The 21024-nt window shown below is 45.9% G+C and overlaps 1 protein-coding gene across 3 annotated transcripts in view; it reads left to right on the top strand.

The window, feature by feature from the left end:
* The first annotated feature begins 11623 nt into the window (after positions 1 to 11623).
* The window catches only part of TRIM25 (tripartite motif containing 25), a 461778-nt gene continuing 452377 nt past the window's right edge, over positions 11624 to 21024 (top strand). For all 3 annotated transcript variants that reach the window (XM_086930876.1, XM_086930874.1, XM_086930875.1), the window contains exon 1: positions 11624 to 12279. In XM_086930876.1, coding sequence (XP_086787002.1) covers positions 11647 to 12279 — 633 coding nt within the window. In that variant the 5' untranslated portion in view covers positions 11624 to 11646. The remainder of the gene's footprint in view (positions 12280 to 21024) is intronic.

Raw genomic sequence — 21024 nt, 5'->3', positions numbered from 1 at the left:
ATGGCGGGGGAAAAGGTGTGCCATCATGGGTGGCCCCTTGGCTGGCATTTTGATGGTGCCTTTCGGCGGCTTGGGCCCAATCATTTCTTAGGGCAGACCCCTGGTTTCTTGGCAGGGGGGACGCAGCTGCAGCGCCAGTGGTGTCTGATGAAGCAGCCCTCTCCATGTCTATAGGGGAGGATGAGCAACTGGCATCCTGCTGGACACTGGAGGGAGGGGGAGGGGTAGTCTGGGTCGCAAGCCTTATCCTAAGTTCCACCACCAGCTGGCCCAGGAGGTCCACAATTTGTCCCATGCGGTGGTCCATCGATTGCAGCAATTGAGTGAGCTCACAAGCATCCTGGTGCACCTGGTCTGTTTGGGCCTGGGCCTGCTCGTAAGTCCCAGTGACCCTGGTGATATTGGCCAGGGCTTCGGTCCCATGGTGCTGTTGCCTCCACGTCTCCCTGGGCCTCGCCCCTGCCCTGCTGTCACTCGCCTGTTGGTTTACCACTGTCTGGCCTCCGCAGTTGTTGGGGTGGGGTGTACATCCTCTGAGGCAGGTCGGATGTTGCAGACAGCACTGGTGGTGGTTGTGGCCATAGGGAGCATAGTAGTGGGTGTTGTTGTTGCTGAGGGTGGGGGGTGGCAGTGGTATCCCGGGACTGGTTGCGCACTGGCATGCCAGATGGGCCGGCTCCCTGCTCAAAGTCGGAGTCCAGGGAGCCTGCCTCAGAGAGCCAATGTTCCAACGGGGGAGGTGACTGGCTCTGCAGGTTGGTGTTCTCGTCCTCTGCGGTCAGTTCTTGGTCACCTGTGGGACAGAAGGGAGATGGTCATTGACGTGCACACCTCCGGCTTTCTGTTCACTGTCGCTAATTCACAGGTAATGCAGAGGGCAATGTACTATTTCACACATTGTATGTCTTCACAGTGGCTATCATTATGACATGATGTGGGGGTACATACTCATTTTTGGCCATGGGGAGACATGTCAATGGATACCATGCCCCACATGCATATTTCCTTATTACAATGAAAGGTTGTCATCTGACAACTGGCGGATTCACAACTTTGTGGAAATCATCTTTTCTGTTTGCTCCGCCTGCCAGCCGTTACATCTGGCCATGTACAGGCCATTCTCATCTCATGCATTCCTTTGTCCTGTTTTGTGTTTTGACTTCGTAGTTCAACAGACCATGCTTGCTTACTTTTCCTGTGGCCCTTCATGGTCAGCCCCCATGTAAGATACAGGGAACATTTGTTGCTGTGCATGTTGGTGCTTTGATTTGCTTCAACATTATATTTGGTGAGTCACACAGCTGTTTCTGTAGCAGTTGCATACGCTTAGCTGTGTGCACACTGTATCTTGAGATAGTATCTGTGCCGATTTATATGTGATGTGAAGCTTTGTGTTGTCATCTATCTCCATGCTTTTCTGTATGTATGCTGGGTGCATGCACTGACTGTTCACCTGTCCTGTTGTCACATTGTTGTTGACTTTCCGGAACATGCTTATGTGTGGGGTAGAGTGCTCCATGCTGCTCTGGGGTATGACAGGGATACCTGTTGGAAGTTGTAGTGCAGGTCTCCCACCCCTCACAGCCTTCTCTGGGAAGATGGCTACCTACCTGTTGGTTTGTTTGTAATGATTCAATGGCTGCCACATGCTGGGGTGTGAGTGCTCAATCCTGCTCAGCTGTTGGACAGGGGGCTTGGTGGAAGTGGTGGTGCAAGCCTCCCACCCACTAACAGCCCTCCCTGGTCAGATGGCTACCTACCTGTTAGGTGAGGGTGAACTATACAATGGCTTGGACGTGCTTCTGGGTGGGGTGGAGTGCTCCATCCTGCTCTGGGATGTGACAGAGGTGCCTGTTGGAAGTTGTAGTGCAGACCTCCCACCCACAGACAGAATGACCTTGGTGTATGACTACCCACCTGTCAGGTTTCAGTGTACAGTGCAATGGCTGCCACATGCTGGGGGTAGGGGTGAGTGCTCCATCTTGCTCAGGTGTGGGACAGGGGGCCTGGTGGGAGTGGTGGTGCAGGCTTCCCACCCACTAACAGCCCTCCCTGGTGAGATGGCTACCTACCTGTTAGGTGAGGGTGCGGCTGGGACATGCTTCTAGGTGGAATGGAGTGCTCCATCCTGCTCAGGGGTGAGACGGGAGAGCCTGGTGGGAGTTGTAGTACAGGCCACCCACCTCCTCACAGTCCTCCCTGGGAAGATAGCTACCTACCTGTTAGTTTGTTTGTAGTGATGCAATGGCTGCCACATGCTGGGGGTAATGGGGTGAGTCCTCCGTCTTGCTTAGATATGAGACAAAGGGCCTGGTGGGAATGGTGGGGCAGCCCCCCCCCCCCTAACAGCCCTCCCTGGTGAGATGGTTACCTACCTGTTAAGTGAGGGTGAACCGTACAATGGCTGGGACATACTTCTGGATGGGGTTGGGTGGAGTGCTCCATCCTGCTCAGGGGTGGGATGGAAGAGCCTGTTGGGAGTTGTAGTGAAGGCCTCCCACCCCCTCACAGCCCTTCCTGGGAAGATGGCTGCCTACCCTTTTAGTTGTAGGTGACCCATACACTGGCTGACACATGCTGTGGGGGGCTCCATCCTGCTCAGGGATGGGACAGAGCTGCCTGGTGGGAGTTGTGGTGCTGGTTGCCTTTACACTTGCCACCCTGTGAGTTTTGTATAGCTTTGGGGTGAATTAGATGAAGTGAATGTTACATCTGTGAGACCTGTGTTCGGTGTTGGTGACTGGACTTGTGCCTAGGAGGTGTAGCTTTGTAGTTGTGCAAGACAGTACATAGCAGTGTGATGTGTTGCATTTGTGTTTATATACCAGCCTGCACTCCCCCAGCTATTCCTGTGAGACTCTCTGGATGCAGGATGGCACGCACCTTCTCCTCCCAATCGGTGAATGTTATGGGTGGAAGTGGGGTGCCACTGCCAGTCCCCATGGCCAGCTCACGCTTCTTGGCCCTCTTCTTCTTCACAACTGTCTTCAGATCATGCCACCGCTTCATGATCTCATTTCGGTTTCGTCAGGTGGTCCCCACTGCATTGACCTTCTCGACTATCCTTGCCCGCATTTGCAATCTGGTGGCTGCTGGTATCTGTTGGACCAAGTTGCCAAACAAATATGGCTCAACTCTGATTATCTCATCTATCAAGACCCTTAACTCCCTCTCAGTGAATTTTGGTATTTTGGTGGTGCCATGGTGTGTGGCGTGCCAAGGGGTGAGAGGTGCAGGTGTGGAAGGAGTGGTTGTGGTGGTGATGTGTATGATGTTTTGATGTGCAAAGGGGTTAGAGGTTCTTGTGTGGTAGTGGTGGTGGGGGTGGTGGTGGGTGTGATGTGCGTGTGGTCAATATTTTGCCTCTGCTTTCAGATGTGGTTGATGGCCTTCTCTTCTGAAGTGTTGCAAAGGATTGTAGTCAGGGAAGGGGCTGATTTTATACACAGCTATGTGGGTGTGTCAAAATGGGGTATTTCTGTCAGGTGTGTCTTGGCGAATCACTTTCAAAAGAAAGTAACTGATATCTTTACCCATTTTAAGGCTCACACAACTAGTACTGGACACCCGTCCCCCACTCCTAACGATTATATGCCCCTTCCCCGGGCACGCTCCAACCCACCTCACTCAGGCCCGCTTTGCTCTTTCCAGGAATTTACCCAGGTTCCGTTGGAACTGGTATCTCATCTTATTTGTACCACGAACTCTGGCTCACCGGAAGATCCATGCCCCCCTTCCAGTCTCAAAAATGTTCCAGATATTATAGGTCCAAAACTCACAGAAATTTTTAATGCCATGTTTTCGTCCAAAATCTTTCCTTCCATCTGGAAGAAAGCGACTATCAAACCTCTCATCAAGAAAAGTTCCTTAGACCCTTCTATAGTCGCCAATAATCGCCCTATAGCCTGCCTCCCTCTTCCCGCCAAAATTGTGGAAAAGATTATGAACATCCAAATCTCAGATTTCATAGACCAGAACAACTGTCTTGATAATTCACAATTTGGGTTCCGGAAGGGACACGGAACGGAAACTGTGCTTATTAAGGCTACAGATGAAATTAGGATGATGGCGGAGGATCAGCAGTGCTCATTCTGTTGGACCTGTCAGCAGCTTTTGACACGGTCGATCACTCTATCTTGAGCGACCGTGTCACAGCGACAGGGATTACAGGTGGTGCTAAGGATCTTATTTCTTCTTTTCTCACTGATCGAGTTCAATCAGTCGCCTTCGGCAATTTCAATTCACCTCCTTTTACTCTCCCCTGTGGTGTCCCCCAGGGATCCTCGCTAAGCCAACACTATTTAACATCTATGTGTCGGACTTGGCGAGGATCATAAAAATCCATCATCTGGCGGTGACATCCTACGCTGATGACACCCAGATTGTCTTAGCCATTAACAGAAATGGAGATGAAGTGTCTTCCAATTTTAATCAGGGAATGTTAGCAATAAGTAATTGGATGTCCATAAATTACTTGAAGCTTAACTCCGACAAAACGGAGGTGATGGTGTTTGGCAATCTCTCCCTAGCCTGTTCTCCTACCTGGTGGCCTGCCGCCCTGGGACCACCCCCTTCCCCAGTGACCAAGGCTAGAAATCTGGGAGTTTTACTGAATACTAAACTCACTCTCATGCACCATGTTAATGCGGTAGTATCATCCTCATTTTACACCATGAGAATGATCAAAAAACTTCTACCCTATCTCCCAATGAGCATGGCAAGAACCCTGGTCAGTGCACTAGTTATATCTCGCATAGACTATTGTAATGCGCTTTTAGTCAATGCTCAGGAAGGAGTTTTAAAAAAGCTGCAGTTGGTGCAGAATGCTGCGGCCAGATTGATCACGGCCACCCCCAAATATACTTCCATCTCTGGCACTATTGAACAGTTTCATTGGTTGCCAGTGAAGAAAAGAACCAAATTTAAAGCACTCTGCATTGCGTATAAGGCAATCCACTCTCGAGGCCCTGCCTTTTTAAAGGATGCACTCTGCCCCTACAATCCTGTCAGATCCCTTCGATCTTCTACTGCCGGTCTTATGCAGGTTCCCAGGACTAAGAAGGTCTCCTGGGGAGACTGGTCCTTTATAGTGACCACTACCAAACTATGGAACAGTCTTCCAAGCCACATCAAAACTTGTACTTCCCTTCTTTCTTTCCGCAAACAGATAAAGACCTGGCTGTTTAAACAATAACTACTCATGGACAAGTACAGTGGACACTCAGCGCCGAGACACCCTCGGGTATTTGTGCGCTTAACAAATTTCCAAAAAGAAATAAAAAAATGTGTTGTGTGGTTTTCCTGGGATTTGTAGTTTTTGATATTGCCATGGGGGTGTGTCTTTGGGTTGTATTAGGTGTTTTGGGGGCACTTGATGGCCTTGCTGTGTGTTTTCATGTCAGCAGCCATTTTTTTAATGGAGCGTCCGCAGCTCCAGCCCTTCCGCCATATCTCTCATTCATCACTGTTTGCGATTGCGGCGGAAGGAAACAGTGGAATGTACTGCGGTCACATTGGGGATATCCTAATTTTCCGGGCAGTGTCTTCATTGTACTGTCGGCTGGTTGGTGTGTTTCCGCCATGAATCCGACCGCCTTGGACGGGTTTGCGACGTCTCCGCTCGCCTAGGGCGGTTTTTCAGTGGCTCTTACTGCTGCGGTCGTTTTTTGTTGGACGGTTGATCCTAATCAATCCGCCGGTATTGCCACGGTGCCGGCAGGCGGTTGTTTTCCGCTACCATGGCAGTCGGGTGGTTTTCTGACCGCCATCGTAATAGGCCCCATAGTTAGTATTCTATTTTTATCATTAGGGAAAGTGTTGGATTGCGAAAAGGTAAAATGTACTATTGCCACTCCAGATGGAGCAACAGTAGGGAAAGTGTTGGATTGCGGAGGGGTAAAATTTACTAATCCCACTCCAGTCAGTGTAACAGTAAGGAACGTTTTGGATTCAATCAATCAATCAATCAATCATAACATTTGTATAGCGCGCTACTCACCCGGAAGGGTCTCAAGGTGCTTGGGGGAGGGGGTCCGCTACTGCTCGAACAGCCAGGTCTTGAGTTGTCTCCTGAAGGCGAGGTGGTCCTGGGTCAGCCGAAGGTGGATGGGGAGGGAGTTCCATGTCATGGTGGGGTCAAATTTAGTATTCCAAACCAAATGAGTACAACAGTAGGGAAAGTGTTGGATTTTGGAGGGGAAAATTTACTATTCCCACTCCAATGAGTGCAACAGTAGAGAAAGTGTTGGATTGCTGAGAGGTGAAATTTACTATTTCCACTTCAATGAGTGCAACGGTAGGGAAAATGTTGGATTACGCATGGCTAACATTTACTATTCCCACTCCAGTCAGTGCAACATTAGAATCAAACAAATTATCTTCAACGTAACAAAATAATTTCAAAAACATAGTGAACAATTAAAAATATAAATATGTAAACAAGAAGAAATACAAATATTCTTTATCTTGAAAATAAAATAAATACATATTACAATGTTAAATAACAAATTAATAATATTGAATTAACCTCCCACTATTTACTCCTACAAATTCAACAACTCACACCAAATATGTAATATAAAATATATTTCATGTACGCAATTATTTTTCATTTCTATAATTATTATAAATTTACTTTATTATTTAGTGTAATTAATTTCTTATACATCCTTTACACTTACACAAAATACAACACACACCCAAAAAAAGAATATAATATATTACATAACAATTGTTCATTTAAATAAATATGATTTAAACATTATTTATTAACAAAAAAATATTTATTAAATAATTCCAGTTTAGTTACTTCCCACCCTATACCCCTACAGAACTCACAACCCACACCTAAACATACATTTAAAAAAACTATTTACACTTGACATAACTATTATTACTTAATTATAATTAATTTACTTAACACAATATACCCATACAAAATGCACAACACCCTCCTAAAATGTAACTTAACAAAAAAATACGCAATTAACAAATAATTATCAATGTAATAATTATTTCATTTACAAATTAATTATTACTTAATTAAAATTCATTTACTTTCCACCCGATACCAACAAAAAATTCTACAACCCACACCTTACATTGAATTTTTTCTTAAATTGCACAATTAACATAGTTATTTGTCAATTTAATAATTAATAGTAATTAAAAACGATATAATAATGAATTATAATTAATTTACTTTCCACCCTGTAGCCCTATAAACCCTACAACCTGCACCTAAAATTTAAATACAAATAAATAAATGCACAAATAACATAATTATCAACGACATAATTAATATTAATTAAAAATGTACTTCCGCCTTGTAACCATATAAGTCCCACAACCAGCACCGAAAATGTTAATTAGAAAGGAATTAATTGCACAGTTAACATAATGAATTATAAATTAAATAATTAATAATAATTAAAAACGAATTAATAATGATTAAATTACTGCCTACCCTGTACCCCTATAAACCCAAAACCCACTATGGTACGAAGCTTTTCTTGCTCTTTTTGTACAGCAGTAACTCGTTAGGATTAACTTTTTGCTGATCAGGGTCCTGGAGCCCCCACTTGGCGCAGGCTAGCCTAAAGCTTAGTAGAACTGCAGGGACTGTCTGTAAACTGTTAAGAGCTGATTCTAGAGGAACAGATTCTTCCTCATGTGAAAGTGTACAACTTGCAGTGCATTAGTGAAGCCACTCAAGGCGCAGGTGTCTGGGGTTTTAACAAATGCATTGGCCTTCAATCCGAGGAAAATCTTTTTCTTCTGCGGTTGCTGAGTTTACCACCTACTACTTCCAGCTTCATTATTCACTTGGAGCTAAATCACGGCTGCTGTAAAGTACAGGTGACGCCACTCCTACTGTGAGTCAGAGTCTGGATGAACCCAGCAGTAAAGCTATGTAGGGATATCATACTTGATTGCTTTGTGCTCGATAATGTACTTTCTATACCATGGCTAAGCTATATTTGTGACACCTTAGGAACTCTGGGTCTAGCTGCCTGGTCTTCTGAACCTAATAGTATTTCTAAAACTGCTATGGCAGAGGTGAAAGCAGCATACATGGAGCACAGCGTGGACGTAAGAATGAAAACAGAGTTAGTTAAAACCTTCACTTTCAACTTTCTATAGATGCTTATTACCATGCATACCTGCCGGGTATCTGTCTTTAGACCTCACAAGATGGGAGAGATCTCTAATTTTCTGTTTCAAGGCAGGAGCCCATTATTGGTCACTGTTTCTTTTTTAATTGCCTAATTCTGGTGAAAACACAGATTTGATTTGCCCCAGTGATAACCAATCTGCTCAATCACCTCTGCACTTCATTTTTTGGGCAAATCGTACAGTCTAGCACACAAGCACTTTATCCAGTCTTTGTTACACAAGCTAGGTTTTCTACAGTGTAGAGTAGCTCTTCTCCACTTACAGTTTTTAAGCTCACATGAAACTTCATACAGTGTGCATGCCTCCCTGAAAGCAGCCATTATGGACAGAAAAACTATAGACGGCTAACTTTCTAGCACTGAAACTCCCTCTGTTAGACGGCGTTAGGTTGAGGTGTCTTCTCTAACCCCAGGCGGGTAACTCCGCTCTGCCAGCGGAGTTTGCAGATTTTTGCCTACTCCGCAGTCCGTTATGAACGCAGAGTTTTGGCAAAACTTCCCTCTGTGGCGCAGCGGAGTTAGCCAGCCCCTTCACCCTCCCAACTTAATTAAAAATTAAAAAAGAAGCCACTTACCTGCGTGGCTGCCTCCTCCTCTACCTGGCCGCACAGGCAAGACCTACAACGTAGGAGTTTTTTCATAGAAGAAGGTCGGCGAGGAGCAGGAAGGAGAGCGGTCAGGCAGAGGAGGAGGCAGACATGCAGGTAAGTGCCTTCTTTTTAAATTTGTAATTAATTTGCTAGGGTGGAGGGAGTGTAGCGTAGTTTCATTGAGTTTTTTTCAAACTCTGTGGAACAACGCGTTAAGGCACTACGCCAGCTCCGCCCAGCTTTAGTCTGCTCCTTTCCTTTCAGTATTATTTAGGAGCGAACCCTAGTATTATTTTGGCGAAACCTACTTGAATTTTTGTTCTCCTATTTTAATTGAAAACTGTGTTGTTTTTTGAAATCTGGTTAAACTCAGTCCTAATGTGCTTTTTGCTTAATCGTATTAGTTTGTCAGACTCATTTTGTTGTTTCGCTGCCGTGCTTAGAGATATGAAGGAGAAAGGGGAAGGATTGGACATTAGACTTTGAATGTGTGCCTCCGTGAATGAAAGGGTATCTTTTTCTGCCATTGTACGTGTTATAAGCGACTGAAGTCGATAATAACACTGCGGAACGACTCGTTACTGGTTTTGTGGAAGCTTTTTAATGCTCAAACCCGCATGGGCTAAACCCGCTCTAATATCTTTAAACTATAGGGGTTACGTCCGTTTCGGGGGCCCAGTAGGACGTGCAATATTTTTTCAAAAATAATTACCTGGCCACCAGTTTTGGAACTGCTTATTCATGCAGATTTGAAAATACAACGCATCACGTCATTGCATTTTACTTTCACAGTTGTATTAATTCAACTTAATTTCAAACATCCTTTCATTTTTAAGGCATGAAAAGAATACACATTTCATTCATTGTATAAATACAATACAACTGTGAAAGTTGTATTGTATCGCCTAAATGTAAGTGTGGAGAACAGCTCAAAATGTTTGGCTTTAAGGTTTATTGGCAAACATGTGCGCAGCATTTAAGCACGTTTTATTCTATTGCAAAAAAGCAGCCACGTGATGAACTGTTTGAGGTTAATGACCCGCAACGAAGATGTAACCACAAACTAAAAGTGCGAGTCCAAAACATTTGGCCAAGAGGGACATTGTTAAATATATGCGCACCATTGAAGCGCTACTCAATTTAATGTAAATGCACAACGATGAAAAGTCCTAATCTGAAAATATTTGCACAAGCGAAGGAAGGAATAGAAACATCATGAGCTTGAAAATGTGACATACCGCAAAGTAATTTAGACTTTCTTACCATTCTTCCAATTCCAACAGGAAGTCATAACCCGTTAAGAAGAGCCAGACATCCCCTGAAAAAGGAGTACAACATTCACAAGTAAGAGAGAGGCCACACTAAGCTTGTCCTGTTCTTTTAACATTGGTTTATAATGGTTGTCTAAATGACCACAAAATAATTGTATTTTAGGGTGGAATGTAAAGGCCTCAATTAAGTATTTTGGCTCAATTTAAATCGCAAATAAGGATACAAGGTGGGAGTCATCGCAAGTAAACACGAAGACTCCAGTAAGTCTCATATATTTAGACAAAAATTAATCATACCTGCTGAAAATAATCAGACTCAAAACTTTATACTTACACAATGTATTTACCCATGTTTGGGTGTCTAAGAGGATACTATTAGGAGATTGAATTTCAGCAAAGAAGATAAGGTACCAGATAAACTTAGTGCCCATTTTACCTACTAATTGAAGAGAAAGAAAGGGTTATGCAGTGTGTTATTTATACATCTCATTATTTGTTAATTTAGATTACACCGTGGTCTAAGCCCTGATGATAATCCCCTGAGGCAGAGGGGGATTGGAAACGCGTCGGCAGGCTAATATTTTGCCTGCGAGGGATCCACATTAATTGAAGCTCTAGAGAAGGTGCCACTACATGAAATATACCCCGAGAGCAAATCACCTCCAGAGAAAGTTGTCCCCGCAGTATACCTGTTTGTAGCGCCCACCGAACTGAACAATACTTAATGTCATAGCGCTTACAGGCATTGTTTGAATCACTGACTGGTGTCATTGTTTGAATTAATCGTTAGATTTGAATTGATTGTCGTCATGTTTACGTTTTTGAATTGTCCAGTTTTTTATGTGTTTATTAATATTTATTCATGAGGAATGTATAAATGAATAAAATGTGAATTCTTTTCATGCTTTAAAAAAATGAAAGGATGTTTGAAATTAAGTTGAATTAATACAACTGTAAAAGTAAAATGCAATGATGTGATGCGTTGTATTTCCAAATCTGCATGAGTAACTAGCAGTTCCAAAACTGGTGGCCAGGTAATTCTTTTGGAAAAAATATTGCACGTCCTACCGGGCCCCCGAAACGGACGTAACCCCTATAGTTTAAAATGTTTACCCTGTAAAGCGCTCTGATACCCTCGGGTCAAGTTCGCGCTCTATAAAACAATCAAATAAAATAAATTAATGAATGCGCACTGATGTAATCACCCTTTTAATTGTTTTTAAATTAAGGTAAATTTGAATTTTTATTATTGTACACTATGAATTTGTATCAGATATCATGTGCTTTTATGGTCTATTTTTATTTGACCGAATAAAGAATTTGAATTTATTAGGCAAGTGTCAAGTAAATGTATAGCCTGAGGTTAGTTTGTTATCCTATATAAACCAGTGAATCCCATAACAGAACCTACAGAGGGATCTGCTGCTACTGTCTGTTAGTCTAGGAAGGAGTTTATTTACCGAAGATACACATATTCTCACATGAGTTCCGTTTCTAGAGGCAGCGCGTGCTTCTCTGACAGCCCACTAACTCCCTCCCTCTCGCCTGCTCTACCCTTAAGTTTCGGTTTCCATTCTCGCCCGTTCTCGGCGACCGTCACTCCCTGCTAAGATGGCCGAGGTGTCGGGCTCGCTGTTGGACCTCTCCGAGGAGTTTACCTGCTCTATCTGCCTGGGCACTTTCGAGAGCCCGGTCACCACTCCCTGCGGCCACAATTTTTGCCGTGTCTGCCTGGAGGTGATCTGGGCCAAGGAGGCGCAGGACGGCTGGAAATGTCCTCAGTGCCGCACTGGCTTCGCAACTAAACCGGAGCTCCGCAAGAACACCGTGCTGGACACCGTGGTGCAGCAGTACCTGCTGGACGTGAACCGGTGCGAGCAGGAGCAGCAGGCGCAGCCGGAGCCGGAGCCGGAGGAGGAGTCGGAGGAAGAGGAGTCCTGTCCGGACGGGGCCGTGCCCTGTGACTCCTGCCTCAAGGTGGCCGCCGTCCGGACGTGTCTAACCTGCATCGCCTCCTTCTGCCAGGAGCACCTGCAGCCTCACCTGGGGAGTCAGGCGTTCGCTCACCACCAGCTGCACAGCCCGTTGGGGAGCTCCGAGCTGGGCCTCCGGACCTGCAAAGATCACAAGAAGCTCCTCGAGTACTATTGCGAGGAGCACGGAAAGTGCCTCTGCTGCTACTGCTTGGTCGACCACAAGGCCTGCAAAACACACACCGTGCCAGAAGCCAAGCTCAAAAAAGAAGTGAGTACCGAGCCCCTCACGACAAGAGGGGGCACCCGAATAAACCTAACACCTTGTATTGTAGAACTTGTCTAGCGTTTACCTCCCTAGTATGGGTCGCTGAAGCACTTCGAGATGGCAAGTTACAGCATGTGCTTTGCGGTTGTACAGGTGTTGTTTATGGTCTGCCTTAACAACACAGCTGCCCCAGACATTTATTCAGTATCACCAGGTGAAGAGCTCTGGCTGTGCCCGGATGTGGGGTGGCTGCAATTCATGTTTTGATTGGGCACAAGTTGTGTGCATTCACAAACAATCATTTGCAATGCAATCGGTCTCGCCTTTGGGACCTTATATGTATTTAGCTATGCAGCGCATTAGCCTGGGTGCTGAAACATCTACTGGTCTTTAACATGGAGGGAAAATGGGCACCAAACTGTGTGACACGCCAGGTATGGAAACACATGGAGAGAAATATTGCCTCTCAGCTGGAAATGGTATAGACCAAAGCTCTGTTTTTAATATAAAATCAGGGCCTTCTGTGATCTTATCACTGAAAATACAAGATTTGAAAAAATATTGTCTATGGGTGCTCTTGGAAGACAATTTCTATAGACTGGAATCTAGAGAATGCTAAAGTGATTCTTGTATTTTACTGACATCTGCTGATCGTTTTCTATCAAAATAAATAGAGACTGTTGCCAGAAAAATAAAAGAAAGTCCTTAAGCAGAAAGCAATTCTGGTATTTTACTGACCTCTATTGGTCGTTTTCTATTATGACACTTAACTAGAGGCAGTTTTGAACAGACAAAAAAAGTCCCTAAGTGGAAGCAGACCAGTCCTAGGGCTGATCTCCAGAGCCCACAAAGTACATACACATATATTTATATACTCAAGTATATACAAGAGGTCTCAAATGCTCGACCTAAAAAGCGCTTGCCCTCCACGCAGCTGTGATCATTTTATTTATCCAGCTGACCGAGCATGAACTATCAAGGGCATACATTGTAAATTTGTAATGCTATTAATGAGTCTTAGATAGCTAGATAATTTGTGTGTTTCTCCTCTGCCAGCAGCACAAATTGGATGAGTATGGTTATTAATGTACATGGATTTTTAGGGCAACTGTTGGTAGACATTATGTGATCAACAAAAGAGAGTTTTCGGAGTCCTACTGAGAAAGGGGCTTAAGCTGTACTCACATGTTGGGTCTTTTTGAGTACAGTATTTGATTGGACCGAATTTGTGTGCTTCCACCAAAAGGACTGCATGTATTGCGCGTTTTGGCATGTGGGGAAGTTTATACTCTAGGCAGCAGATCCTAGGTGGTTATGGTGGCAAGCCACTCATCATGGCTATAGGCCTGATCTATTTATTATGAAATGTTATGATAAAGGCTCGAGGCCTGACGTATTAATTGTGAAAGTCATCTGTTAATATCAATCGGGCATTTAGGTGTGAATTTAGATTATGCTATTTTAAAGCCAATGGCACAGGAATTATGTGATTATGTGGCCACAGCAATTTTTTCATAGTTATAGATTTGCCACAATTCATCACTTGCGCAATAATCTGCAGATTCTAACAAAAAAATTGTTTCTAGCTCAAACGGTTCAAAAGTAAAAAAAAATAATGCAGTGACAAGTGTTGCCGCTCAGTGGAAGGCCCTTTTGCAAAGATGGACTGGTCACCCTTCCGTTGCTTATTGCTATATTTTGGTGTTAAACAGGTTTTAACGAGGTGCAACCAATGCTTAGGCAGTGTTACCAAGTTTAATCAGCATTGGCAAAGCCAACAGATCTCGCCTTTGGGACCTTATAAGACAAATTAAAAGCTTTGTTTTTTAGGTCTCACCTGCGAAATTTTATGTAAGGGCTTCAGAAATCTCACCACACGCTAACACACACTCGTGCTTTTGGTTTTGTCCCAGGCTATTGGCCTTTGCGTGCGTCTTTTTAACAAATACAGCACGCAATTGGGCAAAGGCGGGCGCATGTCCCACCTTTGCTCCGACCACGGCCTATTGCGTGCGGTTACCCGCACAGGCACCATCTGGTTTGAAATATTGTGCCCAGACGTGGGCGCGATAAGTGAAACCAGATGTCTCGCTGTGGCGCTCGTGTGCGCACCACTCGTCTTTGCCTTACTGTGGGTTCAGTGGCATGGTTGCAGCTACGTGGTTGCAGCTACGCTTGTCGGGCCGTTGCAGGTGGCTTCTGCGTAGGAGGGAGCAGCACAGCCTCATGTTGCGGGGCGGGACTGGCACTCGTGGCCACAGTAACAATTCGCACCACTCCAGCCGCCAGCGGATGCACTGCTTGGCAACAGGGAAGCAACCTCGGGTGGCGTGTCTCGGTGCACACGGGTGATGATCATGCCTTCCAGGACGCAGCACGCCAAGTTTTCCAAACGCCTTGAACCTGCAGCAGACGATTGGCGGATGAAGGTATGGGAGAAAAGCATGCGGAATTAGCGCTACACTAATAAACAGGGACACACGTGTAGGATTGATAACCCGGAGGTGACCACGAGGTCTAGCTCCCATATCCTTTATTACTTTCACTTTTCTTCGCTCCTCCCTCCGATGTCCTATCCCACATAATCACCTTGGGTGGGAGTTCACGATGATACACCCCTGCCACTACAACAGTGGTGGTGCAGCCCAACAAACATAACAACACCCTTTGGCTGGGAGCCCACAGACCTCAGCAGTTCTGCTGGTCCTAGTCCTTGGAGAATGGGTGTCTCATCTGGTCTGAGCGCACTTTTATTCGGCAGTAGCGCTCTCCTCCTTTTCTGCACGGCTGGTGCAGTCGGATTTCCATGTGAGTCAGCTCCCTTTCCTCCCAGTGATATCAGCAGGCAGCCCACAGAGGGCGCTGACCATTCCTTGCACCTTTTATAAGGTTTGCTGCTTGAGCCCCGGTGACCTTGAGGTAGGCAGTAGCTGGAGTCTACTCCTGTTTGGTCTCCAACCCAGTGCATGGGCCTAACTTCACCACCACTACCCTTTGGCCTCTCTGCACTCGGGCTCAATACTGGTTTCTTTTGGCTGTGACACTGTCCCTGCCTGGCAGGACTTGTACTTCACTGGAGTTTATGGACTTCCGGAGGCCAATACGGTCTTCTCATCTCCTGCAGTAGTGGCCACCAGGGGGCACACCGCTTTCTCAGCAATAGTGGTGGGTTAAAATGCTGAACCTGGTTACTGTAAAAAGAGTCAAGCTTCGCTATTGCCCACTCTCCTGGCCTGAGTAGGCGTGATGGGGTGGGGGGATGTCACCGGGCCGTTATATTCACTTCTGGCTACTCTGCATTCAGGTGTTGAGGGGATCAGTACGTTTTCTATTTGTTGCTGCACTTACAGGCGGCTTCCTGGCAGCATACTTTAGCGGCAGGGGTTCACTAGAGGGCATGCAGCACTTTCCATACCGGTCTCAGCTCTCCTCCACAGCGTGGGCTCTGTTATGATGTGGGGGCCCTAGGCCCACATCGCTAATAATGAATGGACGCAGACACAGGTTATGTGGTTAATCAACTGGCCATGAGCACGTGCGCTCAGCCCCTTTTATTTGGCAGGGTCATCTGACTGATGACGCCTGTGGTGGGTGGGTGTTCAGCGTGTGACAAGCATACTGGAACACTAGACTGTATCTCTGCGATACTACATCCCTCCCAAACTTTAATGAAGGTCCAAACAAAATGAAGTCCAAACCTGCGGGAGAAAAGCACAAAATTTGCAAAACAAACATAACTCGCTGTGGACGACTTCCACATAGTCTCTTCAATGCTGGTCATCTGCCGGCGTGGGTGCCCTTGCAGCCTGGACCATTAGTTTTCCTTGGCACAATGTTCTGGTGCACTATGGACGTGCTCCTTTGTACACTGGCGCTGTGGAAGTAGGCTTTCCAGTTTCTTTCTTCCGACACTGCAGTTGGTGAAGAGGCGCAGATGGAATGATGGTGGATCATTGGTGTTATGCTGTCCACTGTATGCTCCTGGTTGAGGTGTCTTCTCGAACTGGTGGTTGTCTCCAACAGGATCGGCAGTCGCAGGGTATCACTCTCACCGATACCCCTCTCTCGTGGGTGTCCCCTCTCACTGGACGACCCAGAGGCCCTTTGTCGCCAGGCTTTCACTGGACCGGTGGGCAGCCGCCTTGTCGCTCCAAGCGCAGTGGAGGAGTCGCTACGGGTCCCTTCTTCGTGTCCGAAGTTCCACCTGAAAAGGGTATTGTTGGCATTTGTTCTGTCGCGTGCTACCCTTTGTTCCCCCTGGATCTCCAGAGCAAGCTTCAACGGTCCATCTCTTGTTGTGGGATCCGCTGCCACCTGTGTCCCAGAGGCCTCTGCTCCTTGGATATCCATGGTTCTGTGTCCGTTCCATCCCAGAGGTGGTTGTTACCAACGGACCGGCCTGCTCTCCTCTGTCGTTCCCGGTTGATCTTCGGGTTGCACGTATATGTGTACTCCCAGTGGTGCTGATGGTTTCCAGGAACTGTGCTTAGATGGTCATGCATCTCTTCTCTTTCCCCCATCGGGTGTTCCCCCTCTGGTGTGTGTTGTGGTGTTCTGTCATGCACCCTTCTGTGCTCTCTTCCTTTCCTCTTTGGGGGTTCTTCTTCTGGTATGTGTTGTGTCGGACTGTCATGCACACCTCTTTGCTCTTCTCCTTTCCTCGCTTCTTCCTTTGTCGTGGCGCCATGACACTCCTAATGGGTCATCCTCCTTTACTCTTCTCTTTTCTTCGTGGCGTCGTGCCACTCACTCTCCATCGTTTCTCTCCTTCCCTTTTGCGTCGCGGTCCGATCTTCTTGCTTCCTTCACCTCCTTACCAGGCTTCTCCGAGCAGCGGGCCCTCTGCTTGTTTCCCTCTGGTCTTGTCCCGGCACTGGGACACTGTCGTTGCCTCGCTCTGTGACTGGACCTGTCGTCGCGTCCTTCTTTCACCGGATTACTTCTGACTTCAAGTTGATTCCGTTAGACTTCGCTTTAGTCTTTTTCCTGGTCCTCTTCGTGGACATCTCTTCGTAGAGGTCTTCTCGGTTCTTCTTGTCGGATATCTTTGGTAGATCACTTCACTTGCTGTACAGAGTTTTTTTCACTAATGCTGCTATTTTCCGACCTTGTAGAAGGCATGAGCCTGGAGCCTCCAGGACAATCTCACCCCTCACTCTGCCATCATAGGGTATGTGCGTGGCGTGGGCCCACTCTCACTTTCTCTCTGATTGGGTGCCAGCATCCTGGCTCACTACAGGTTGCAGTGCCTGAACGATCCTCCTACCTTGGGGGCCGCGCTGGAAGTTTGCATACCTGGCTCACTCGTTCGGAGGGTGCTGCTCCCCTGCCGTTTCCTCTTGTCAAAACAGATGGTGGCAGGCTTGTGTGGGTAGCAAACGGGCACCTCACCAGGTAGGGCCAAAGCATGCTGGGCTATGTCATCCAGAGATGCATCTGTAGGCTGTGTCCAGACTGCCTGGTCACCAATGTGGTGTTGTGGGCCTTGGCCCACATGCTACGTGGAAGAACAACACATATGCTATTGTAATGGGTGCTAGAGGTTCCCAAACTTATTTGGCCTACTGCCCCCGTTTCAAAAACAAAATTAATTAGCGCCCCTTTGAAAATCTACCTTATATAAGCGAAAAAACAGAAAGATGCAATAACATTTGATTTCTTCTATGTATATATATATATATATTTCTACCTACGTCCCTACAACATAGCAAAGAAAGATGTTGTTGTAAATAAGACACCTTGAATCGTTGATTGAAGTCAGAATGGGGAGCCTCCAAGTAGTGACAATAGGTAAGATGCATGCTGGTCTTCCCGACAATGCACAACACACTCACCTGCCAACACTTGCTTGTTAAGACCGGTCGGCAAACTTGACCGCCAATTGGTACCATTATAACTTGCATTTTGTTTGTTTATTTGGTAAAATCAAGTAATCATTACGACTCTAACTCTATGTTACACAACAGATGAAACATATACAAACAGTTTTTTAAAATGTTCTTGTCTTTTTTCTTTCTTTATACTTCCACGCCCCCTTATTTTTATTCATCACTCCCCAATTGCACCTGAGGCTACCACTGCCCCCCAGGATTGTTCCCATGCCCTCGAGAGGGTGTTATTGCCCACTTTGGAAACCACTGGTGGATGCAATACTTGCCCAGGGCACATACATCTGGCCCCTTTTATTGGTAACGTCCCCTCAATGGGGATGAATGTGTTGGGTGGGTGTTAGCAGGGCTCTTAGGAAGGGGCTGCATTATTACGTTTCCAGCAGACACTACATCCACTGTAAAAAAAGTCGACCATTCACCGCTTCAAAATGACGTGACTCATCTATTGTTAGGACAGGAAACTTTTTAGGTATTCAGTTGTTTAGGTTTATGTGCTGCATGGTTAAATGCTTATCAGGCCCCAGAGGTGAGACCTATTGGCTATGCCAATGCTTGTTAATTAAATAAAATGAATAAAGGCGCATGCATGCACACGCGCTATCACGCACACATAGTGCACCTGTTGATATAATATACTGTTCCATAAGTGAGCGAGAGGTGGCGTCCTATAGCACTGTCCTCCGATGCACCCTCAATTTGGCCAATTGTTCCTCGCGGCGAAACAAGGCTTTGTTTGTAATTCACACTATGTTAGTTTGCTGGATGAATGATTACCCACACTGTGAAAATATAACGGAGAAGAAACGCCTGGAACATTGTAACTTTATACACAATCAACTACAGGAGAAGGCCTCCGAAACCACTGCCCAGAAACTTAGCTGCACCAACTGATCCACTTGGAAAACCCAAGATTTCCTTTACATTCTAAATTCCACAATACACCGGAAGCCATAAAATAGAGAATACAGCACACATCTGACTCCAGGATTCCGAAACAGTAGCTTATTGGCTGAGATTGAAATGGTGGGCGTAAACGACCATGATCCTACGTGAATCTGCAGGAATACTTCTAAAATGTGGCCACATATACAGTGGAGAAACCGGGAAGTACACTAGTACAGTGCATTGAGGTCCTGCACATATAACGATAAAATGGAGACGTAGGTATCCAGTAAAACATGAAGTGCTGGCTACATGCTCTGTATCTAGCAACATAAATTAGCTGATAAGATAGCTCAGTGAGTTGAGCCAATGCTGCTGAGATACGTGTAACCTGCAGGTCGCAGGCTGAAATCATAGCATATTGAGGAAGGTGAGGGCTAACGGCTGTAGTTTATCTGCATCCTGCAAGCTCCCAGTTGCAACCATAGCGCAAAAGCTCGGTGTGACCCGGACTCTGCTCCAGAGGTCACAGGGTTCTAATCTCATTAATATAGCCTGCAACGTACATGCACGAGATACAAAAATCCAGGTGTACTGTGATTTTTAAGACCTGATTCTTTTTCGCTTTCTGAAATAGTTAATGCTCCTGCTGCAAAGAGCTATGTGTAACCTGCAGGTCACATGGGCAAATCCCAGTAGGATCACTGAGTGAGTTATGCACCCACTGCATAGATTTCTTTATTACCCAAGGTCACATTCCCCACTTCGAGTCCCATGCCTGCAGCACAGTGGAGTGACGTGCCTGCTCCTGGGATCTGAGCAAATCCTCAAGGTTCCTGGTTCCAGACTGAGAAGGACAGTTGAGGATGCAAACATGTGTACTGCATAGACCAGTGTGTACTCGACAGGGAGATAGATATTCCAAACTCGGTGAAATGCCGCTGTAATTCATGTAGCTTAAAATTACAATTTCCCAATTCCAAATTCATAAATAAATCTCGTTGTTACTGCGTAGATGTGATTGATTCCTGTTGTAAAGTATCTTAATTGAGGCCTTCCTTACACAAAGCTTGGAGTTTCAAGTTCCACATTGCTTGGGTAGTAAATGCTGCTACCGCAGGGGTCTTTAGTCTCCAGTCATTTGTTTCCAAAACAAAAGTCACTTGGTTGACTGTAAATTCCTCTCTAAAAGCGGCATGTCACATACTCGGCGTCCTGGTAGTCTTCCTGCAGAATGCTCCCTGGTAGCGGTAATTAAAAAATAACAAGCCCGGGAGTGGAGTGTGCACATTAATAAGGCTGAAAAACCAAGTTAGGAACATGAGGCAAGATCACGATAAGGAAGTTATGCAGCTGGCACAATGCTTGCGCCCGAGCTTATGGGAAAGGATAGTTGACGTTAAAAGAAAAGGCGGGACATGATGCCGTCTTTGGGCATTTGCGTGCTTACAGTACTGAAAGCCACACGCAAAGGCCAATTGAATATGTGGGAGTTAACTAACTCTCACAGAGAAGTTTAGGAACAATGTGGGGTGCTCACAAGAAGCCTCCCTTAGAGCAGCTCATGCTTGCTGCGCTAGGCTCGACCTGAAGTTGATGAAATAATGATGTAATACTCATATAAAACGTGTGGGCCGCAAAGCGTAATCACTGTGAGGCACAGTGGCTGAAAATTTTCGATCTGCTGAGCCCCGCAAAATCACAAGAGTTCTGGAGTTACATTAGTCATCTTGGTCGAGGCATAAACCATAGAGAAAACTCCCTTGAGGCATCCGTCTGGGTCCGTCATGTAAAAGCTCTTTATAAGGAAGAAGGACTAACTACCCAGCCACATAACACAACCCCACAAAAAGTGAACTTGCCCTTAACCACTAATTCAACACCCCCTCCCGGAAAAGCTCTAGTGTCCGAAATACTAAAAAAAATCAGACCAAATGGTGCACCGGGCCCCAATGGCCTACCAGGCCACTTGTTT

Source organism: Lissotriton vulgaris, chromosome 7 (assembly GCF_964263255.1).
Source record: "Lissotriton vulgaris chromosome 7, aLisVul1.2, whole genome shotgun sequence".
Taxonomy (NCBI): domain Eukaryota; kingdom Metazoa; phylum Chordata; class Amphibia; order Caudata; family Salamandridae; genus Lissotriton; species Lissotriton vulgaris.
The sequence above is the reverse complement of the archived record's forward strand: the minus strand, read 5'-3'. Positions and strand labels throughout refer to the sequence as shown.